General features: G+C 37.7%; 2 protein-coding genes across 2 annotated transcripts in view; one reads left to right on the top strand and one right to left on the bottom strand.

Moving 5' to 3' along the window:
- Positions 1 to 12,646, top strand: part of tet2 (tet methylcytosine dioxygenase 2) — a 29,935-nt gene extending 17,289 nt beyond the window's left edge. The window contains exons 2-10 of the mRNA XM_067441628.1: positions 1,790 to 4,573; positions 4,661 to 4,751; positions 4,854 to 4,947; positions 5,157 to 5,365; positions 5,649 to 5,799; positions 5,887 to 5,976; positions 6,223 to 6,360; positions 8,001 to 8,346; positions 8,583 to 12,646. Of these exons, the coding sequence (XP_067297729.1) occupies positions 1,834 to 4,573; positions 4,661 to 4,751; positions 4,854 to 4,947; positions 5,157 to 5,365; positions 5,649 to 5,799; positions 5,887 to 5,976; positions 6,223 to 6,360; positions 8,001 to 8,346; positions 8,583 to 9,937 (5,214 nt within the window). The 5' untranslated portion in view covers positions 1,790 to 1,833 and the 3' untranslated portion in view covers positions 9,938 to 12,646. The remainder of the gene's footprint in view (positions 1 to 1,789; positions 4,574 to 4,660; positions 4,752 to 4,853; positions 4,948 to 5,156; positions 5,366 to 5,648; positions 5,800 to 5,886; positions 5,977 to 6,222; positions 6,361 to 8,000; positions 8,347 to 8,582) is intronic.
- A 1,573-nt stretch (positions 12,647 to 14,219) lies between these two features.
- Positions 14,220 to 18,667, bottom strand: ppa2 (inorganic pyrophosphatase 2). The gene is made up of 12 exons (XM_067441629.1): positions 17,587 to 18,667; positions 17,205 to 17,269; positions 17,001 to 17,039; positions 16,857 to 16,914; positions 16,531 to 16,646; positions 16,246 to 16,332; positions 15,316 to 15,442; positions 15,104 to 15,231; positions 14,926 to 15,014; positions 14,764 to 14,833; positions 14,633 to 14,672; positions 14,220 to 14,554 (listed from the first exon to the last, which is right to left on the bottom strand). Exons 1-12 carry the CDS (start codon positions 17,771 to 17,773, stop codon positions 14,526 to 14,528), a joined length of 1,035 nt encoding a protein of 344 aa, XP_067297730.1. The 5' UTR covers positions 17,774 to 18,667; the 3' UTR covers positions 14,220 to 14,525.
- Between the last annotated feature and the right edge of the window lie 2,394 nt (positions 18,668 to 21,061).

The following is a 21,061-nucleotide window of genomic DNA, read 5'->3' as shown; positions in this document are numbered from 1 at the left end:
CAACAAGAAGGTTTTGGCCTGATGGTGGAAAAGCGGCTTTAGAGTCTAATATGATATTTTGAATACATCAGTCTTACAATGGCCCTCATTTATCAATCTTGCGTAGAAACGGGTGTATATGTTGGCGTAAGATTATGCTTACACTCCTCTCACCGCCGGATTTATGAAACTGTGTGTACCTCTGCAATTCAGGTGTACGCAATACTTGGCCTTGATAAATCCCACGGCTGAAAACGATCGTCATTAGAATAACACGCCCCTATATATTCAAGTCTCTGCCTCCCGCACGCCCTCATTTTACGCCATGGACAAACAGAAGACGGCAAAGAAGCGAAACTTCTCCGACGTGGAGATCGGGCGCGCTCAATCATCTCTTTAGTCCACTTAGTCAGGGCACTGATTAGGACATAAGTTAATGGGCTGACTCCCTGATCAGTGCCCTGACTACTGAACTAGTGAGATGATTGAGCCGCGCCCATCGAGACCATCACCAGGGAAGTGGAAAAAAAAACCGAAATTGTTTTATTTGGGAGTTTAAAGAGTGGGATTAAAGGCGCTCACAAAAACAAAATATGGACCCAAATTACGAGTAGCTACTGTTAGTGTGGGGGTTGAGACGCGCACTCCAGCAGTTTAAATAGCTGTTTGGATGATAAATTACCATCACAATGCATTATTTTACAGCACGTTTTGAAACAATTAGCATTTAATTTCGTATCACGGCACATGTATTGGGGTGTACAATAGTGATGATGTATTGTGGAGTAAGATTCATTCACATTAATAATTACATGACAATTTGTAAGATTCTTCTTATTATTATTATGATTATTATTCTTAATGACGCTTGTTATTTAGGAGAAGAATGCCGTTTTTATTGATTTTATTATTATTTAAAAGAAGAAGGCCATTTTTATTATTTTGTCAGTCTGAATTATTTTAGTCCCAGTCCGTGCGCAGCTGCTGAGCCAGGCGCGGGCCTGAAACGTCAGATAAAGCGCACAGGCTCGCGACTGGAGAAATACATATGCCTACAGATCAAACGCTTTGGTAAAGTCACACAAATTAAACATTGACGTTCATGTTGCACAAAAATAAACACTAAATGTTGTTGTTGTGGTTTTTAACAGTGGGTCATATAGCATATCTTGTCAGTGCGTTTTGTGGTGTTAGGAATTGTTTTTCTGCGCATTTTCCCACTAACTCAAACGTGCGTACACCACCTCCTGAGCTGGCGTAGGATTTGAGCGTGCCGTACGCCAACGTCCATATTGATAAATCTCAAAGTCACCGTGGGTTTGGGTGTACGCAAGGTGTACGCTGGAAATTTGGTGTACGCACTTTTGATAAATGAGGGCCATTGTGTCTATACCAAACGTGAGCGACACAATGTGGCACAACAAAAGCAAACACAAACCATTATTATAAACAGTGATGTTGTCTACACTGAATGGACGAAAATACATTTCTATTTTTATTCTATTACTATTTTCCCCTATCTATTTCTGATGTATTCCAAGTGCACATGCAACTTCTGTCATAAATGGCAAACATATTTGCAACAGTAACTTTGTCACATCCAGTGTAGACAGCTTCTAGCTATTGCAGTGCGCTGTGACACAACAACGGTCATGTTCAGTATTGACACAGTGGTAGTAGGTATCTGGGCCATTTTTACTTTTGTTACCTAGTTTTACATTTTCAACAGTCCAGAACATTAGCTAGAACTCCACATTATAACTAAATTATGTTTTTACAATTATGGTAATTTTCCTTCTCTTCCATGTAGGACGCAGAGAGGGCAGCCTTGTGAATGGACCCAGAGCAGACCAGATGGAAACAGAAAAGACCAGCCATGAGACGGAAAAAAGTCTGATAGACCCTCTTCTCACCAAGCGACAGAATGGAGATCAGTCACCTGAGGTCTTGTCTCAGCAGTTCAATGGGGACACAAACTGGAGCCATTCCAAGCCCAGCACAGTGGTCTACCCGATGAAACGACAACAGGATAATTGTTCTAGCCCTGCTAATATGCAGGGCATATTTGATCAAAACATGTATGAGATGAATGGACAGCTGAAAAATGCTCTAAGTGAACAGACATATTTGGACTTACACCAGCCTAAAAAGCTCTGCTCTGATTCAGAGGTGAATGGAAAGGAGGACCTGAGACTTTGGGATAAAAGAGAAACAGGAATGGAGAACCGATTAGAAGGATTCCCTAAGCAAAACAAGCCAAGAGATTTTGAGATAAAACATAGTAAAAGAACCTGTAACTTTCCCAATGGGGATTTATTCTCACTGTCACAGAACAAGCAGGTTTCAATGCCCAATGGTGCTACAACAAGCCCACCTTCAGTAAAGGGTATAACTGGTGACCTCTTAGAGAAAACTTTGTCTCAATATTACCCAGAGCATGTGTCTATTGCACCTCAAACCAACTCATCTCAAGTAGATCAAGTCACCAGCAACCTGCCTGAACAGGCGACTTCTTCACCTTCATATACCTCAGGTTTTCCTATTTCACCCCATACATCTGCCTCCGAGCCACTTGCCAACACACCGCCAGAAGTACAAGGCAGCAATGGCTACAACCCTGAATTTACAGTGAATGGATTCTCTTGCTTTGGAGCTGAGCAAAAGAAGCCTACTTATCCTCTCTCTGACCTCTCAGAGTTGGGAACACAATCACTGAGTCAGGAAGTTTTGGAGTCCAATGTGCCATCACAGACAAGCATCAATGGTTGCTCACAGATTCAAGATAGAGAAGGCCTTATAAGTGACTCTGAGTGTTTAAGTATGTTCTCTAAGACCAACCAAGATTTTAGCCGTGAATCTTACAAAATACCCCCAGTGATGGCAGGTGCTCCATCACAAAACACTCAGACAGGTCAGCAGAACCTACAGATTAAGTTCCCACAGAAACAACCAACAGATAAAAGCCTCCACGACCATAGAGACTTTTCTTTGCCACATCAACAGAATCTTGAGCCACCAACAGTAGACAGCAGGTTAATTTCCCAGGCATCTCAGAATCAATACAGTGACCAAGATAATAAGCCTAAACCAGGTCAGGAAAAGACAACGTCAAAGAGTAGAGATCCCCCATGCCAGATGGAATGGATAGATTTAAACTCAGCTTCAGATCCACAGCCATCTACTGACCACTCTCAGATGTGGGATTTTTTCCTTCCGCAGACCCAAATGCAGCAACATACAGTCTCGCAGAGCCAAAGTCATTGTACAAATTCTATGCCCACAAACAACTTTCAGTCTCAGAATTTCAGTAATAGCAGTTTTCCCTCACATGAAAATCAGGCACAAGATAGTTATAAAAACTCCCTACCTCTTACACAATTTCCCCATAATTCTGCCCCTGAATGTCAACAAAGAAATTCCGGTATGCAAAATCATACTTACATACAATTTGACAAACCTCAAAACATGTCCCAAGAATTATGCAAAAATGATCAAGACCAGATAGAATCCCAGAGCTTCCTCTCTCAGCCACCACCTGCTGAGCCTCATCAGCAGGCCACCAGCACATTTTCCCACCAGCTCCCTCAGGATAGACAGAATATGCAAGCAGCCCCACAACAAGGTGTTTCCCACATCCAGGTAGATGGACCGCTCTTGAAAAGGCTAAAAACAGAGGATTGTCTTCATTCAGAATCCCAGACAATATCTCTAGGTATTGAACCTCCAGTGAAAACACTGTCTAGTACAACTATAAGAGAATACTCAACATTTCCAGACCCATCTAAATCAAATGCACAATCCTTGTCTAAAGAAACAGACGCTCTAACAGAAAGCAAACTCGAGCAGAACATCCACCAACAACCTCTCCAACGCAGGGTACACAATTTGGAATTCCCCCAGTCTCCAATTTCTCAATCACAACTGTCACAAGTTTCTAATGGTCTTCAGATACCTGCTCAAACATTTACCAAAGCAGAATTCCAAGAGCTTTTTGCCCAAATCCAGAGAGAGTCTCACCCAAGCCATGGTACTCCAGGAGACTTACAGAGGCACACAGCCTTGCGAATGCACCTTCTGCAGAGGCAGGAGCGACAAGTCCCCAACAACATCAGACCAAGTATGCCAGCCATAAAAAGTGAAAACTGTTTAGATATGGAAACCTCAGCTTACTTGCCATCCATGGAAGTGCTACGGCAAGATCAAGAAAAAAATAAAGTCATGCCAGTGGTTGTAAAGCAGGAGCATCCTTCTTCATCCTGTGAACAAAGCCAGCAAAGGAGTATTCTAGCCACAATGGAACAGCGGTTAAAACAGTATCAACTATCACCTGTGTTTGAAAGAAAGTCATTGGTCATCAAGTCCCCCAATAAGGTAAAGGTAGAGGTGGCTGGGGCTGTGACTGTGCTTTCAACCAGTGCTGAGGGTAATTTCAAGGAACAGAGCAAACCACAAAACTTCACCCCACCTAAAAAGACTGAACCTGGGTTGCAAAGCTTTCTAGAGTCACCCATGAAGATGCTTCATACGCCACTAAAAAACTTGCTAGATACACCTATGAAGACACAGTATGATATCTCCTCATGTCACTGTGTTGGTAAGATATTTACACAACATTTGTTAGTTTGTACACATTTTGTGTTATACATTTATTTCTCCTGACAATCTACACCGAAACCCACAGAGCAAATCAGTGAAAAGGATGAAGGCCCATATTATACTCACTTGGGATCAGCACCAACTGTTGCAGGCATCCGCAGCATTATGGAGGAAAGGTATGAAATAACTCCTCTCATTCACAAAATAAATGCTTGCAACTTACTCTATCAGTATAGATGTATTTTTTGTTAGCTTTTACACCATATTTCCCTTTACAGATCTGGACTGAGTGGAAGTGCTATTAGGATTGAAAAAGTTGTGTATACTGGCAAGGAAGGCAAGAGTGGGCAGGGCTGCCCCATTGCTAAATGGGTAATGGCAATTTATTTGTATCCTGTGTGTTCTCCCTTTGTGCACATGTATCGCTCTTTGTCTGTTTCAGTAATTACATATTCAAACATGCTTGTCAGTTTTCTTATCTACAGCGCCCTCCATGGACAACTCAATTACATGACAGATGCCTCAATCTGCTTCCTGTATATTTTCTGGATATATCTGTACATGTGCATTATGTTGTGTAGGTAATACGAAGGGCAAATGTAGACGAGAAACTCCTGGTCCTGGTACGAGAACGGGCTGGTCACTCATGTGAAACATCCTGTATAGTAGTGGTCATCTTAATTTGGGAAGGCATAACAACAAACCTGGCTGACCGTCTCTACAGTGAACTCAGTGACACGCTAACAAAACATGGTGCCCTAACCAACCGCAGATGTGCTCTAAATGAGGAGTAAGAAAAAATGTTTTCACAAATACAGTATACATTCATTAAAAAAAAGACCAGAACACATTATCAAACCAGAATGCATCCAAATTGATATTCAGTGGTCTTGGTATTGCTACATATCTAATCACTTTCTGCTTAACAGAAACAGTATAGAATAGTACTTTTGTACGGTTATGTTAGTTATATTGTCCCTAAGACAATAAAATTCTATATATTCTATATATAAAATTCCTGATATTTATAATATGTTATTTGTCTTCAAACTTAACATTGTAATTTTCCTTAGGAGAACATGTGCATGTCAGGGTTTGGAACCTGATGCCTGTGGAGCTTCTTTCTCCTTTGGCTGCTCCTGGAGCATGTACTATAATGGCTGCAAATTTGCTAGAAGTAAAATCCCACGAAAGTTCAAACTGCTTGGGGATGATCCCAGGGAGGTGAGATGCTCACACACAAACACAAAATAGAGTAATAAATGGCATACAAAATTAGAAATAACAAGAGTATGTTTGACCCCCTTACAGGAAGAGAAACTTGAACAAAATCTCCAGGGTCTTGCAACTTACATGGCCCCAGTGTATAAAAAAATGGCACCTGATGCTTACAACAATCAGGTATACATTTAAGCTCTCTGATCCAGGTCTCATGATACTATCAAGAATATATAGGATTTTTCTTAAACCCTTAAAACATTTATAAGTTTCCTAATGTCTTCTAAGTGATATAATAAGCAGTAGCAGTAGTGTTGTTATACAAATAAGTAAAGTGACTGCCAAAGTGTATGAATTACATAAGGAGCATATACCAAAGTAGGGAAATTTGAAGTTATATTTTCCGTTTCTATATCTACCAATTGACAGGTGGAGCATGAACACAGAGCTCCCGATTGCCGTCTGGGCCAAAAAGAAGGACGGCCATTTTCTGGAGTGACAGCCTGTCTAGACTTCTGTGCTCATGCCCACAGAGACCTGCACAACATGCAAGGGGGCAGTACTGTGGTAAGAATTAAAGTCGGCATGAAAAAGACATTGTAATCTTTTTTTTCCCTATTGTGACATACACTGATCAGGCGTAATATTATGACAGGTGAAGTGAATCACATTGATTATCTCTTCATCACACCACCTGTTGGTGGGTTGGATATATAAGCCAGCAAGTGAACATTTTGATGTGATAGAAGCAGGAGAAATTGGAAAGTGCAAGGATTTGAGCAAGTTTGACAGGAGCCAAATTGTAATGGCTAGATGACTGGGTCAAAAAAAACTGCAGCTATTGGGGTGTTCCGGGTCTGCAATGGTCAGTATCTACCAAAGTGATCCAAGGAAGGAACAGTGATGAACCAGCGACAGGGTCCAGGCCAAGGCTCATTGATGCATGTGGGTAGCGAAGGCAAACAGATGAGCTACTATAGCTCACATTGCTCAAGAAGTTAATGCTGGTTCTGAGTGCATCGCAGTTTGTTGCTTATGGGGCTACATAGCTACAGACCGGTCAGGGTGCTCATGCTGACCCCTGTCCATCACGTGAGCTTTAGAAATTGACCACAGAGCAATGGAATAAAGTTGCTTAGTCTGATGTATCACATTTTCTTTTACATAACATGAATGGCTGGGTGCATCGTTTACTTGGTGAACACATTGTACCAGGATGCACTAAGGTCAGCTGGTGGAGGTTGGGCAATGTTCTACCAAAGCATTGATGCTGGGAAATCTTGGGTCCCGCCATCTATGTGGATGCTACTTTGAGTAACACCTACTACCTAAGCATTGATGCAGACCATGTACACCATTTCATGGAAATTATATTCCCTGGAGGCTATGGCCTCTTTCAGCAGGATAATGTGCCATGCCACAAAGAAAAATGGTTCAGGAATGGTTTAAGGAGCACAACAACGAGTTTGAGGTGTTGACTTGGCCTCCAAATTCCCCAGATCTCAATCCAATCGAGCGTCTGTGGGATGTGCCGAACAAGCAAGTCTGATCCATGGAGGCCCCACCTTGCAACTTACAGGACTTGATCTGCTGCTAAGATCTTAGTGCCAGACACCATTTCACACCTTCAGGGATCTAATGGAATCAATGCCTGGAGGGTTCATGGGCTGTGGGGGACCAACACAATATTAGGATTAATGGTCATAATGCTGTGATCGGTGTATATCTAATTCAAATTACTTCTGGAATGAGAAACAAATGTAGGGCAGAACTGAATTTTGTTTCCATTAATTGATTGGATTTTAGAAAGTTGGGCATTGCTAACTAAATGGAGGCAGAGCTAAATGCCAGTTAAAAGTCAGTTGTGAAAGAGATTTAATCTCACCCTCCACTGAGACATATGGCACAAAGCGAGCAGATACTTTGAATAAACAATGAATAATCATAAATGAACTGCAACATTCTGTAAAAAGTAAGAATAATCTTTTTATGATTTTATGGTGACTTTAAATACTTACAGTACACTGTACCTTAATAAGACTAATAAAAAACATTCACTAAAGCCATCAGTTTAGTACATACAACAAATAATATGTATAACCTGCTTTATACTCTGGAGGTGGAGAACAGAAGACGGCTAAAACAGCAAAAGTTGCAAAACTACAAAATAAACAGGCCAAACTTCCCTCTATCTACTCCTGTTGTAGGTCTGCACGCTAACACGAGAGGACAATCGTGAGATTGGAAAAATTCCTGAGGATGAGCAGCTGCACGTGCTTCCCTTATACAAGGCCTCATCCACAGATGAGTTTGGCAGTGCTGAGGCTCAGCTGGAGAAAACCAAGACTGGTGCCATTCAGGTGCTCAGTGCCTTTCGTAGACAGGTGCGTATGCTAGCAGAGCCTGCCAAGTCTTGCCGGCAGAAGAAGTTGGATGCCAAGAGAGCCGCAGCTAACAAACCAAACACACCTAACTCCAAAATGGACAGCACCCAGCAAGCAAAGCAGAAACAGACCGCTTATGAAAACCCAGGCCAGAACACAACTGTAACAGGTACAAAAGCAAGGCTTCAAAATAAAACCTCTAACTGTATAAAAATGTATACATTAATATATATATATATATATATATATATATATATATATATATATATATATATATATATATATATATATATATATTATTTAGGGGTGAGATAATAAATAATATAGCTATATTGGACCAGATTTCAAGTGTTAATAAATGTTTCAGCATTTTACATTTTGGACTAATTCTATTTTTTCTTCCAGGCCCGGGTAAGATGAAAACAAATCTGGACTCTGGGCATCTCCCACATGCTCATGTTGCCCATCAGCTTCAGCACCGGCAGCAAACACAACTTAATCCTCATCCCTCTTACACTGTCCCACAGTTCCCTAGATTTTCAAATGCATCAGGAACCTTCTCAAATGCTTCTAATCCAATGACCCCGCATCCTCAAACACCGTCTTCTGCTCGTCCTTATCCTTCTCCTTTGCATGCACCCAACTCTTACATTAATGTGTCTAATGCACCCACCCCATACCCCAGGTCTCTTACACCCAACCCTCTCTATACTGGTTACCAATGTAATGGGGGGCTTCCCATGGACAACTACCACCCTTACTACTCTTCCAATCTAAAGCATCCAGATATGTATCACACCCAAAGAAATTCACTGTACTCTGAGCAGCAGTACAGTGCACCACAACATTACGGGGTTAACTACCCACACTATGGAGAGTCCAGCTTGCCAGCCAATGGTTATGGCACCTGTAACATGAAACCTGGCATTCACTCTATGGGACATTACCCAGATTATGGTTCTAATATGTCAACTGATGCCTTCTCCAGGCCTCCTTCAGCCCATCAACATTTAGACTATGCAGCTATTGGCAAAAGCAGCCAGTTTGAAGCTTACCCCAGGCCTCATATGTCACAGAATCCTCAGATGTTTCCTCCAAGTAATAAAGATTTAGAGATTAACATGCATGGAGCAAATGGTATCCCTCAGGGGTTTCCTCATTTGGGTAATGAATGCTTCAACCCGAACCAACATCCAGGCTTGAAGTTTTCCGGTGAAAATGCCCTTAACTCCGTAGTCAACCAGACACCAATTACCCAGAGTTCAGAAAAAAAAGAAAAGGAGGATGTGTGGTCTGACAGTGAGCACAACTTCCTTGACCCTGAAATTGGAGGGGTGGCAGTGGCACCTAGTCACGGTTCGATCATTATTGAGTGTGCTAAGCGGGAGCTCCATGCAACTACACCAGTCAAAAAGCCCGACCGCAACCATCCTACCCGTATCTCGCTGGTGTTTTACCAGCACAAGAATCTGAATGAGGCAAAACATGGACTGGCTCTGTGGGAAGCAAAGATGGCAGAGAAGGCCCGGGAGAAAGAGGAAGATGCTGAGAAGCATGGTGCTGAAAACACAACGAGCAAGAGCAGTGGAAAGAAAGTGAAACGAGAACATTCTGAATCTTCTGAACCCTCAGAACCTCCTTATAAGCAGTTTCTTCTCATGCTTACAGAACGGTCAATGTCCTGCACTACCAATACATACGTTAGCACATCTCCCTATGCCTTTACCAAGGTGACCGGACCTTACAATCAATTCCTGTAAAAACCTCTGTAGGTTCAGAGCATTCATAAACACAAGCATAAGAGTGGCATTTGAAAAATGACATGGTGCATGAAATGGTGCTACAATATAGTGACCTCAGTGCCACTGGCCATATGACCGATGATTCTTGTTCAGTTTGTATAAGGTTATTGACAATAGTAAGATTCACTATAATTACTATACGTAGAGGATCAGTTTTTTTCATACTCTTGAAAAGTCAATCTTTACTGTTTGATCAATTGGAAATATTTATTTATTATTTAATTACTCATGTATGATAACACACTGTTCTTCATCCCTGGTGCTTACAGTCCAACAAATCTGGACATATTACTGGAAAGAATTATTCATCTTTGGTGACTTTTGTGGCTAATCACTTGTTTATGGTGCTAGTGAGTGTTCTGAATGCAAACATGTTTTTAAATGCCTTTCTTTAACAACTCACAACAGAACACCTTGTACAATTTTAAAGTACTACGCAATTATTTTGATTAAGCAATTAAGAAATTATCTAGCTTAAATAGTGTTTTAGGGGCACTTTTTAGTAATAATGAGGGTATTACTTTCTGCAAACTTTTATGTTTCACAATGTGGAAAACGATAATGATGAACTCCATAGTGAATAGTTGAACATTATTTAAGACTTTTAAAGAATTTCTCTGGTGCTTTTTCAATTTCATAAGTTCTTTACACTTACTGTATAGTGAGCCACTGAGGGTCAATTTTGTAACAGTAATGTTCTGAGAAATCACACAAAAAGCAAAAAAACACACAAAAAAACGTGAATTTTCAGAACACTGAATGCTGATACTTTGAGTCAAGAAAAACAATGGTCAATATTAGGTCCTCAAAGCAAATATCAAGGAACACATAACAGGGTTACTTGTACATCATTGTCACTGTTTCAGAGGCAGCTGGCTTGGCTTGCTGTGGGGAGGGGGTGGGTGTTACATAATGCAACTTTAGCTGTATAAAAAAAAAAAGTTGTGTACAGTAAATTAATTTTTTTGAATGTATGCTTAGACAATAGTTTAGTAAAGAGGAGTACTATTTCTTTGGGTTTGAACTGATCTTATTTCAAATGGTGCTACTTGACCTGCTATAAATATAATGTGAGAATCTCTAAGGGCGTTGAGAAGGCTTATGGATGATGTAGAAAAACCTACTTATCATATACCTCAGAACTAGTTTGGCAATAGAATTATAATACCAAGGTGTTTTTGTTCTTTTACTTCCAAACACTTTGTAGCAAATATAACACAGACCTTAAGGCCATCATTGATGCAAAGTTCATTTCTTACTTTCTTCACACTTGATCTACTAGAAAGTATTACTTGAACTTGAAGCCAGAACTGCAAAATCAGGGATATATCAGCTCATTTCTGTGCATAACATCACGTGTGTTCATGTTGTCTTGTCTAATTCAGGTTTGAGCCTTTGCATTTTAAATCCTTATAAATTACTTGTATATAATCACACATATCTAACTTTATTAGAAAATCAAAACAATCTGAATTTGTGTATACTCTTGAAGCAAAATTCTGATAAACCTTTTAGGAATTAATTTGAACACATTTTAAAATGCACTGATTTTATTAAAGGGAAAGTGTCATGACATTTAATGTATTTGCTCTTTACTGAAGGGTTAGAACAAGTCAGTTAAATGTGCACATTTAGTTGCACATGTATAGTTTGAGGCTAAACGTATTTGCAACCACTAAACATATGTTAATGCCTCTTACACTACTCCTGTCCCTGAATTAAATTAGATATTTGATGAGTTATTGGTAATGAATTAATGCAGCTCATTCCACTCAGACATAAAAAAAATGAAGCACTTCAATTTGTAAAAAATAAAAAATAAAAATAAATAAAAAAAAGATGTAAATTCAAAATGGGTAAAATATTGTAAATTTATTAAATAGATTATGCCATGTTGTATATACCACATAATTGCATTGCAGAAGTCTAAGTCCATTCTTCTTAATTCTAAGTCCATGTTATGTACAAAGTTTGATTTCTATGTTTGTTTAAAGTACCATCACCCTACACAATAATAATAATAATCATAGATTCTGTTCCAAAACCTTTGTCCTGTTGGTATTCGGGTTACCTGAGGTTGTTTTTGTGTTTTGTTTTTTGGCATACAACAGCAACGTTTACATTTTTTTTTTTTTTTAGTCCTATTAGAAATCAATTTGATGTACTGACTAATTATGGAAGAAGCTTCCAGTTCTGTAGTTTAAATTAGATGTAAAATTTCAGTGTGCAGGGCCCAGCTTGAGTAGCAGGTTGTGTATAAAGCAAGTGAAATGGGTGGTTAAAATTTAGTGAGTGACAAGAATAGCCATACTTGAAGATGCTTCGGAGTGTTTCTGAGTGGAGTCAACTTTACTTGAATGAATTTCTGACTTCAACTAACGAACTGGGGTGCACAACTTTTACATTAAGCTAGCAGTTTATGTACACGTTTGCATTTTGCCATTAGACACTAAAGTTTTAAATGTGCTGTTTTCTGCCTTTTTGTAATGCTCCTCGTTTGTAATGCTTAAAACATTGAATTAAGAATGGCTTTGAATACTGTAAGTATTGTATTGTACTGAAGAACTGAATGCAGTTTATTTGAAAACTATTTGTTATGATTTGTTACCATTCCTAATATTGCTGAAATGTGGGTTTTTTAATAAAAATGTATATTTATTTCAAGCATTTACAGTAAATTGTACAATGTTTATTAATTTTGACTTCTTTAGTAATTAAATACTTTAAAATATAAAATGTTTTATTTATAATTTAGTAGTACAAATACAATCCCTAGAAAAGTTTTTAACCCTTGAAGTTTTCATGTTTTATTCCTACAACATTTGGATTTTATAATTGTTCATTGCTTTTTATTACTATTTTATATTGTTAACAGATCCAAACAAAGCCTAAAGATGTGAATGCCTGTTTTGAGCACAGCATGTTTGTTTTCACAATAACAAAACTTAAATTATAATCAATAAGACACCATTCTTCTTTCATGGCTTTGAGAAAGTAATCATTGAGAATGTTTTATTACTATAAGATATACAATTTAAACACTGTTGTTTTTTGTAAATATATTTTCATTGAAAAGACTATGAGGAAAAGTCCTTGATTCTGATGCTGCACATTTCAGTGAAAGTAGTACAGTGAGTAGACAGCAAATTGAATTGAACAATGAATTTGAGGGAAAAAAAAGATTTTGAGAAAAAAAAAGAAAACAGGCCACACCCTCTATTTTTCTCATTCAATATTCCATTTCTCTTAGAAAATACTAGTAGTGTAACAGTTTCCATTACTCCATTACGGGTCAGTTTGTATTAAGGTTTTAGGGTCATGGTTTCAATACGGTTCAGTATGTGCTGTGTTCAGAAAAAAGGAATAGCACAAATAAATACAACAGAGCAAAGATACAAATACAATAATGCTTTTCAGGTTTTTTGGGTAGGTCTAACAATATTTGAATGAAGTAATCAAATGTAAAATAGTATATGCATTTATATAACTGTATAAATAATTTAAAAAAAAGATCAATACTTATTACAGTTACAAAAGTTATTCAGTCAAGAGCAGCAATTAACTTGTCTTTTGTTATCTTATTAACATCCAATATACTGGTAGGGCAAAGTCCAATCAGAAGTGAGCATCCCTATGCCCTACTCACTCCTAAGGGCAGAGCCTTGGAAGTGGAAATTCTGTTTATACAGCAACTCCAACTCCCCCCTGATCCTTCTATTTAATTGCTGGTTATGCTCAACCAGAGGCTGAACAAGATTAGTTATATTCAGAGATTTGATTATGCACTTAAAGTTGAAGCAACCAATAATAATAATAATTAAAAAAAACTCCCCACCATTTCTTAAAATTAATTGCTATTAACTCCCAGAAACACTCATTAGCATATTTTGGTGGTTAATTTTTTTTACTTTTTTTACTGAGAAGAACTGCATACATTAAACCAGAGGGTCTGTTGCAACCAGGCACACTAAAATTTGTAAAATTTTAATTTGTAAAAAAATATTTGTAATTTTAATATTTGTAATTGTAATTTGTAAAAAAAATAATAATAATAATAATAATAAAAATAATAATAATAATACATAAAATAAATAAAAAAAAAAAACAGAAATTTAAGAAATGAAAGAAATCATTTAAGAGCCGCTTAAAAAAAAAAAATATGATGAGAGAAGGAAAAAAAACTCATGTTGTAGAAATCTGTTAACAATTTAACCTTTAAAGTATGAAAGGTAACATGAGCTTTGGAACTGAAATGCGTGTATTTTTTATTACAGTAATTAAGTACAGAAAATACAAAAATACTCTGAAATAACTGATAAGAAAAATTACATGCTCATTTCATCCTATAATAAGACAACAAACTATTGGCAAGTGTGTATGTGGGTGTGTGTGCCTTTTGCTAATAAATATAGCCATGTTTTAAAAATAAAACATTAATAAAACAAAAATGTTTGCACCATGGATATTAATGAAATCATCATGTAAAGGCATCTTCTGGCCTTTTCTACCTTCATGTGAGATCACTCTAAAAAGTGTTAATAATCTTTTACTTTGCCAAGAAGTACCATTTGTCCACTGCAAAATGAAAAACAATGAGTTTAGAGTTATAATAAATAAATAATACATGATAAAAAGTAATAAATACAAGTTTACCTTCAGAAGATACTGGAAGGGGTTCCCCATATTCTGCAGCCTACAAAAGCATAAGTGTATGTGCCTTGTGTGCTCGAGCATGGCAAAAATATGCCAAAAATTAGCCAATATTAAAGAACATGAATACTCACTGTATGAACCACAGCACTGGCCTCTGCATCACTGCATTTGAACGGACTATCGCACAAGGAGGAGTTTTGACTAAAAAGAAAGATTGTTTATTACAATTACGGTCATCAAAATGACTACTGTCATTTAATAATTCTGATATAAAAATCAAATCTCATACTCACCAAACAATTTCATCATCTTTCATCTTTTTTCTCATCACTAATGCTTTCCAGTAGCTGTGGGTTGATTTTATGACTTCTATAGCAAAGTCCTAACGTTATAGTAACAACATTAACATTAGATGATTGATCACTAAATAGATTAACACTTCTCAATCTGCAGTCTACCAAGATACGCTACCTTGTCCTTAAACTGTCCATTGAATGCAAATCGGTTCTCAGGCTTTCCATCTGGAATTTTATATTTTTTAAACCAATCCACCGTAGCCTCAAGATGACCAGGCTTAATCTTTCTCACATCCTCAATACCTGTTAATGATACACTAATTGAGATTAGACAGTCATTAATGTAGATATTACAATAACCCCATAGACGTGTAAAAAGATACTCACTGTTAAGGCTCGATGCATCTGGGTCCTCTATATTGATGGCTATTACCTTCCAGTCAGTTTCTCCTTCATCTATCAAAGCCAGAATTCCAAGAACTTTAACCTGAATCACCTGCCCTGTTACACACACCTGTGACACACAGATTTATAGTGGGTCACTAAAGTAATCAGAATCATAACCAATGTGTGATGGAAAAGAAAGAAGAATCGATTGTGCTAAATAATAAAACATCAAAATACATGGAATAATGGGCCAAAAATGCCACCTACACAGTATCACAAGCTACAGAAAAATCATAAAAAATATACACAATATTATATAATGGGGATTGACTGGAAAGCCATTCAAGAAAAAAAATATTGAATTTAAGGTTTCAGTGTTTTGAACTAAAAGCAAACCATTAAAGCTACACTGTGCGATATTTTCCCCCATCTAGCGGTAAAAAGATATATGACCATCAAGTGAATAATAGTTTATATTCCTCTCAATTCTGATTTCGGTTTAACTCCTACGGTGGCCAATTTACTCCCAAGATTAACATGGCAATCCCCCTCTTCACATTCGACACGGTCCCATTGAGTATTAAAACGTGACAGGCAAAGCTTGAATTTACGGGTATGTCCCTCTATGGCTAAGGTACTTTCAAGATGAAGGGGCAACATGGCGACCACCATTCGAACCCCTCACCCGTATGTATTTTCAATGACATACTATAAACTTACGAGAATACTTTATTACTTGAAAGAAGTAAATATACATTAATGAGCACATATATTTTTGAAAGAACTCAGTGTTTTTAGCTAAGAATAAACTAAAAAAAGCTTACACAGTGCAGCTTTAAACCTAGGATTTGCAATTTTGCAAACTACAAAACTGCTTAATGGTTCAAATGCTTTTGCAAGACACTATATTAACCATTCAGTTCCACCCACCTTGGAGCCGATCTCACACACATCTATGGGGTCATTGTCTCCACAGCACGTGGTTTCCTTGTCAGTGTGGTTGGGATCTTCCCACGTCTTCATATTTTGGTGGGAAAAAAATATATTTTAATATATTAAATGTGAGAGGATTAGTAACACAATTTAGTAACAACAATTAAAAATTAAGATTAGGATTAGGATTAGTAACAACAATTAAGATTAAGATGTGATTTTTCACATCAAATGCAGACATCTTTTGGAAATTCATAGCCATAATCAAAACGAGGACATCACCTGTGGAAGTGCACCATAGTTCCAAATGTAACCTTTGTGTGGAAAAATGTTAGCTACATATCGTAGCTTGCCTTTCTTAATATCTTGCTTGATCGGGTTTAATGGTTCTTTTGTTGCTATCTGTAGGTAAAGGAAATGATGTAGTGTGTTTTTAAAAATGCTGTATTGCATACAAAAAGCATTGTATTGCACATTAGCACAATAACAGAACATACACAATTATTTTTTTCTACTAAAAGGTTCCATTAATCTAATTTAGGTGTTACGTTCAATGTGTTGTATCAATAAATTCAATTTTTAACCATTTTTAATATAGAATAATATACTTTCCTCCATCTTGGCATTTGACCAACGAGGGACTTCTACGACCATATTAAACAGGATCTTTTAAAGACAAAACAACATCAACAATATATTACCATCTATTTTGTGACAATAATGTCCCAAAATGCAGATTGCTGAAAGCTTACCTCATTTGTTTTAAATTTCTTTGGTGGGACGCCACATTCCTGATAAGTAAGAAACATAATGTCATTGCATTGACTGAGTAAGAATTGCACTAGTTATCTTGATGCCAGTTAGGTTATTTGGATAAAATTGGTCAATTTAATTAATTTGTATTTATTATCACCTGAATAGCACTGATTTGAAATACACATTCAAATTATACCAACCTGTTCATCAGCAACATACAGAGGAATGTCGTGGAAAGGGGATATGTATTTTCCATCTGAAGTTTCTGCAACGCAAATGTACAATTTATATCAAGTTGTCCAAATGCAATATATCTCAAGGTATTACTCTGGTTTTGTTTAAGGTTTCTTTCCTCTCTCATAGTGATAAATAAAGAGATGGTAGATGAGGTGAGGGACTAAAAGTGCTCCAAAAAAATGAAACTAAATTGTTTGGTTTTTCAGTGTAAACGTGAATGCATGCATGTTAACGTTACGTCTTTCAGCGAGGTAACGTGTCAGCAACTATCGTTTTATTTGAGAGGTGTAATGGGCTTATAATCCTTATTTTTTATGAATAAAAAGATCAGAAGGGCAGACTTACTTAAATAAATTCTGTAGTCTGTTGAGTTTGGTCGTCCTCTCTGCTCTGTTAGGTAATGCACCATTTTTCTCAAATGAATGGAAGCAGCTGAAACGAAAGACTTGCTTTTCCGAGAGGACTGTGAATAGAGAAAGGCAGCAGAAAACTTCGCAGCAGTATTAATAACTGAACGCATTATCATTGACATATAAGTTATTATAATTAGTTCCTGATTGCGTGAATGTCTCAGACGTTGTCGTTTACACGCGTCACACAATCTCTTTTAGTTATTTTATACTGCCACCTATCGTCAGATGATCGTAATTTACACAAATGGATAGCGGTGAGTCTAGCCAAAGCATTCAAGCAAACAATGGGCAACAGTGACAATATCTATAAGAGGAAAGCCTATTAGGTTAATTGTTCGTATACTTTGTAACTTAATGTTAGTGTGGTTCTATTGTTTTGTTTTTTTATTATTTAAAAAGTGGTTATGAATGCAACCTGAAATGTAGATGAAAACAATAAACTGACAAACAGCTAAAACGGTGCCAGTGTTATCTGGCAATATTTACTTATACAAAGCAGGACCGATCTCAAGTATTAAACTCTGATAATGATTGAAATTTACTCTTTCGTGGTTTTATGTATCATATGTAGCCTATCTCTTTTTTTCTTCTTCTTCTTCTTCTTTTTTCAGTTTAATAATAGTCGGGTCCAATATTGCTCCGGTGCGTATGAGGACGGGTATCAATCTTTGTTGCATTTTTTTGTTATTTGTATGGATTTACATATTGCTGTAATCTGTATCTGTCCCTGGACTTTTACATAGCTATGGGGCTTTTATGTTGAAGTTGTGTGTTCGAGGTTCATGTTCTTCTTCTTTTAGGTTTGATGGCGGTTGACAAACCAGCTTGGGTTCTTTTTCGCCACCCACTGGCTGGAAAATGAAGCGTTGTCTAGTTAGATAGCCTTACAACAAGCCAGACCCACATCAAAATGTTTGGTCTAAGAAACTCACCAACCCATTGGGCCACTGAATCCGCATTAACGACAACAGTTGGGGCAACAGCCTTAGTCCTAATGGGTTGTTATCATAGCTATCAAAATCCAGTGTTCTGTATTTTCCGTACGTGAGTATCTGTTGTAGCTGGCTATATAAAAACAAAAAACAAAAAAAAAAACAAAGTTGTGTACTGTGCTAATTAATTGAGATTTCTTACAGCTCTTACAGGTTGTTGGCCTTGTTTGTTTCGTTGCTTCTATTGCTCTACCCTTTTTTGTAAGTCGCTTTGGATAAAAGCGTCTGCTAAATGATTAAATGATTAAATGTCACCATTGACAGGGCTCAATCCGAGGGGCGGGATAACCGGTTGTCTTTCAAACTCCCTCTGCACGCGATATGATAGAGCTACACCAACCAGAGCAACGAAGGTGAAACAGAGCTTGTTGATAGATTAAACATTCGCCGTATCCGGTCAGCAAAACTCCGAACACATCTTGCCTTTTTAAGAATGACTTCTTTCTTTCTTCATTCTTTTCTCAGAGAAAAGCTTAACTCCAAGTCTTCCAGAGTCGCCAAAGCTGTTTCGAAAGACCGCCGTTCGCCAGTTTCTGTGTTTACTAGAAGCACGCAAACGCAACTCGGCCTTCGTCATTATGGCCCCGCCTGCCGACTCTATACACGATGTGATTGGCCCGTCCAGATTGTGAGGAATACAGCTCAGAAGGGTATTGAGAGTTCCTAGACGACACTTGTGGGCAGACTAAATTTGCTGCCGCTAGGGTGCGTCTAGATTTCTAGGCTACTAGTTAGAAGGAAAGAAAGGAAAGGAAAACCAAAATTCTAAATTCTTCCATTCGACTTGTTTTTTTAAGATATTCTAATAAAGCAGTTTTTTTTTTTTAATACTGTTCTGTAAATTCTTTAATGTTTTTTTTTATTCTTACACAGATGATAATCCACATAGCTGCACAAATAATTTACCAATTAAAACATTGATTCAAAGCTGAATGTCCAATATGGAGTTGTGAAATTATTTGTCATCCCTTCTTTAGACAAACTTCTCTCACATTTCCTACTTCATTATTTAATTCATATAAATGTACCATTTCCTCCCTGTCCTTCCAGAATAGTCCATCTATTCTTACTTATATTTTAATTAACCCCTTATAATTTTAGCTTTCCCAAGAGAGCAATACATTTATTTTTGAATTCTTTAAAGCCTCTTTTTCATCTTTTTTTCAACTCATCTGCTATTTCATTTTTCCACAATCTCCATGTGAGCAGGAATTGTATTCCTAGATGTTATTCTGAAAAGGCTCTGATGGGTTTCTGTGAGAATATCCTGTCTTGAATTGTATTTTTTAAATTTAGGCATGATAAAGAATCAGAGCAAATGACAAGTAAAGCAAGTTGAAGCAAATTAACCTCTTTCATCTTTCATTGAAGGGCCATTTATATTGTTTTAATTCTGAGTATTAAACAGATAATAAATAGTTATTTTACCTATTTTAGTCCAGCTGTGGAATGACTGTTGCAGCTGTTTGTCCACATTCAGGATCTTTTGAGCAGTCAGTATACATTTCAGTTCAATGAAGATACTCTTGATCAAAATATTGGGTGCATCTCAATCAGCTCCCTAGTTAAGTAGTGGGGGCACTGATAAGGGAGGGTTCAGTGTACTTGGGTTCAGTACATGCCAACTTTCTGCAGAGTCAATAACTACAGACCTCCAAACTTTGTGTGGCCTTCAGGTTAGCTCAAGAACGGTGTGTAGAGAGCTTCATTGAATTGGTCTCCATGGCCAAACACCTGCATCCAAGCCTTACATCACCAAGTGCAATGCAAAATGTGTGCAATGGTGTAAATCACACCACCACTGGACTCTAGAGCAGTGGAGACATGTTCTCTAGAATGACAAATCACACTTCTCTGTCTCAATCCTCAATCTCAATTCTGTCTCTTTCTCAATCTGCTGGACGATTCTGGGTTTGGTGGTTGTCAGGAGAATGGTACTTGCCTGACTGCATTGTCCCAAGTGTAAAGTTTGGTGGAGGGGGTATTATGGTGTGTTTGTTTGGGGATGGGGAAATGTTTGGGGATGGTCCTTTCCTGTTCCATAAGTGAAAATAACATTAATAACCAAAATTAATGCAATTTAGTCAATAAATAATAAATAAATAAAATAAATAAAACTCCAATAAATAAAACTCTCTCTCTCTCTCTCTCTCTCTCTCTCTCTCTCTCTCTCTCTCTCTCTCTCTCTCTCTCTCTCTCTCTCTCTCTCTCTCTCTCTCTCTCTCTCTCTCTCTCTCTCTCTCTCTCTCTCTCTCTCTCTCTCTCTCTCTCTCGGGATGCCTTATTAATAGATGTACATCACCAAGTGCAATGCAAAGCTTTGGATGCAGTGTTGTAAAGCACGCCAACACTGGACTCTAGAGCAGTGGAGATCTGTTCTCTGGAGTGACAAATCACACTTCTCTGTCTGGTAAT

This window comes from Pseudorasbora parva, chromosome 4, assembly GCF_024679245.1.
Source record: "Pseudorasbora parva isolate DD20220531a chromosome 4, ASM2467924v1, whole genome shotgun sequence".
NCBI classification, from domain to species: Eukaryota; Metazoa; Chordata; class Actinopteri; order Cypriniformes; family Gobionidae; genus Pseudorasbora; species Pseudorasbora parva.
Note: the sequence above shows the minus strand (reverse complement) of the source record. Positions and strands in the feature narration are given on the sequence as shown.

Excerpts from the sequence above, each read along its gene's own strand:
- ppa2 (XM_067441629.1), bottom strand. The coding sequence starts at position 17,773 with ATGTCAATGATAATGCGTTCAGTTATTAATACTGCTGCGAAGTTTTCT. Across the intron at positions 15,443-16,245 it reads TGTGTGAGATCGGCTCCAAG|GTGTGTGTAACAGGGCAGGT; the intron begins GTGGGTGGAACT and ends TGTGTGTCACAG. Across the intron at positions 14,555-14,632 it reads CCTTCCAGTATCTTCTGAAG|TGGACAAATGGTACTTCTTG; the intron begins GTAAACTTGTAT and ends TTCATTTTGCAG.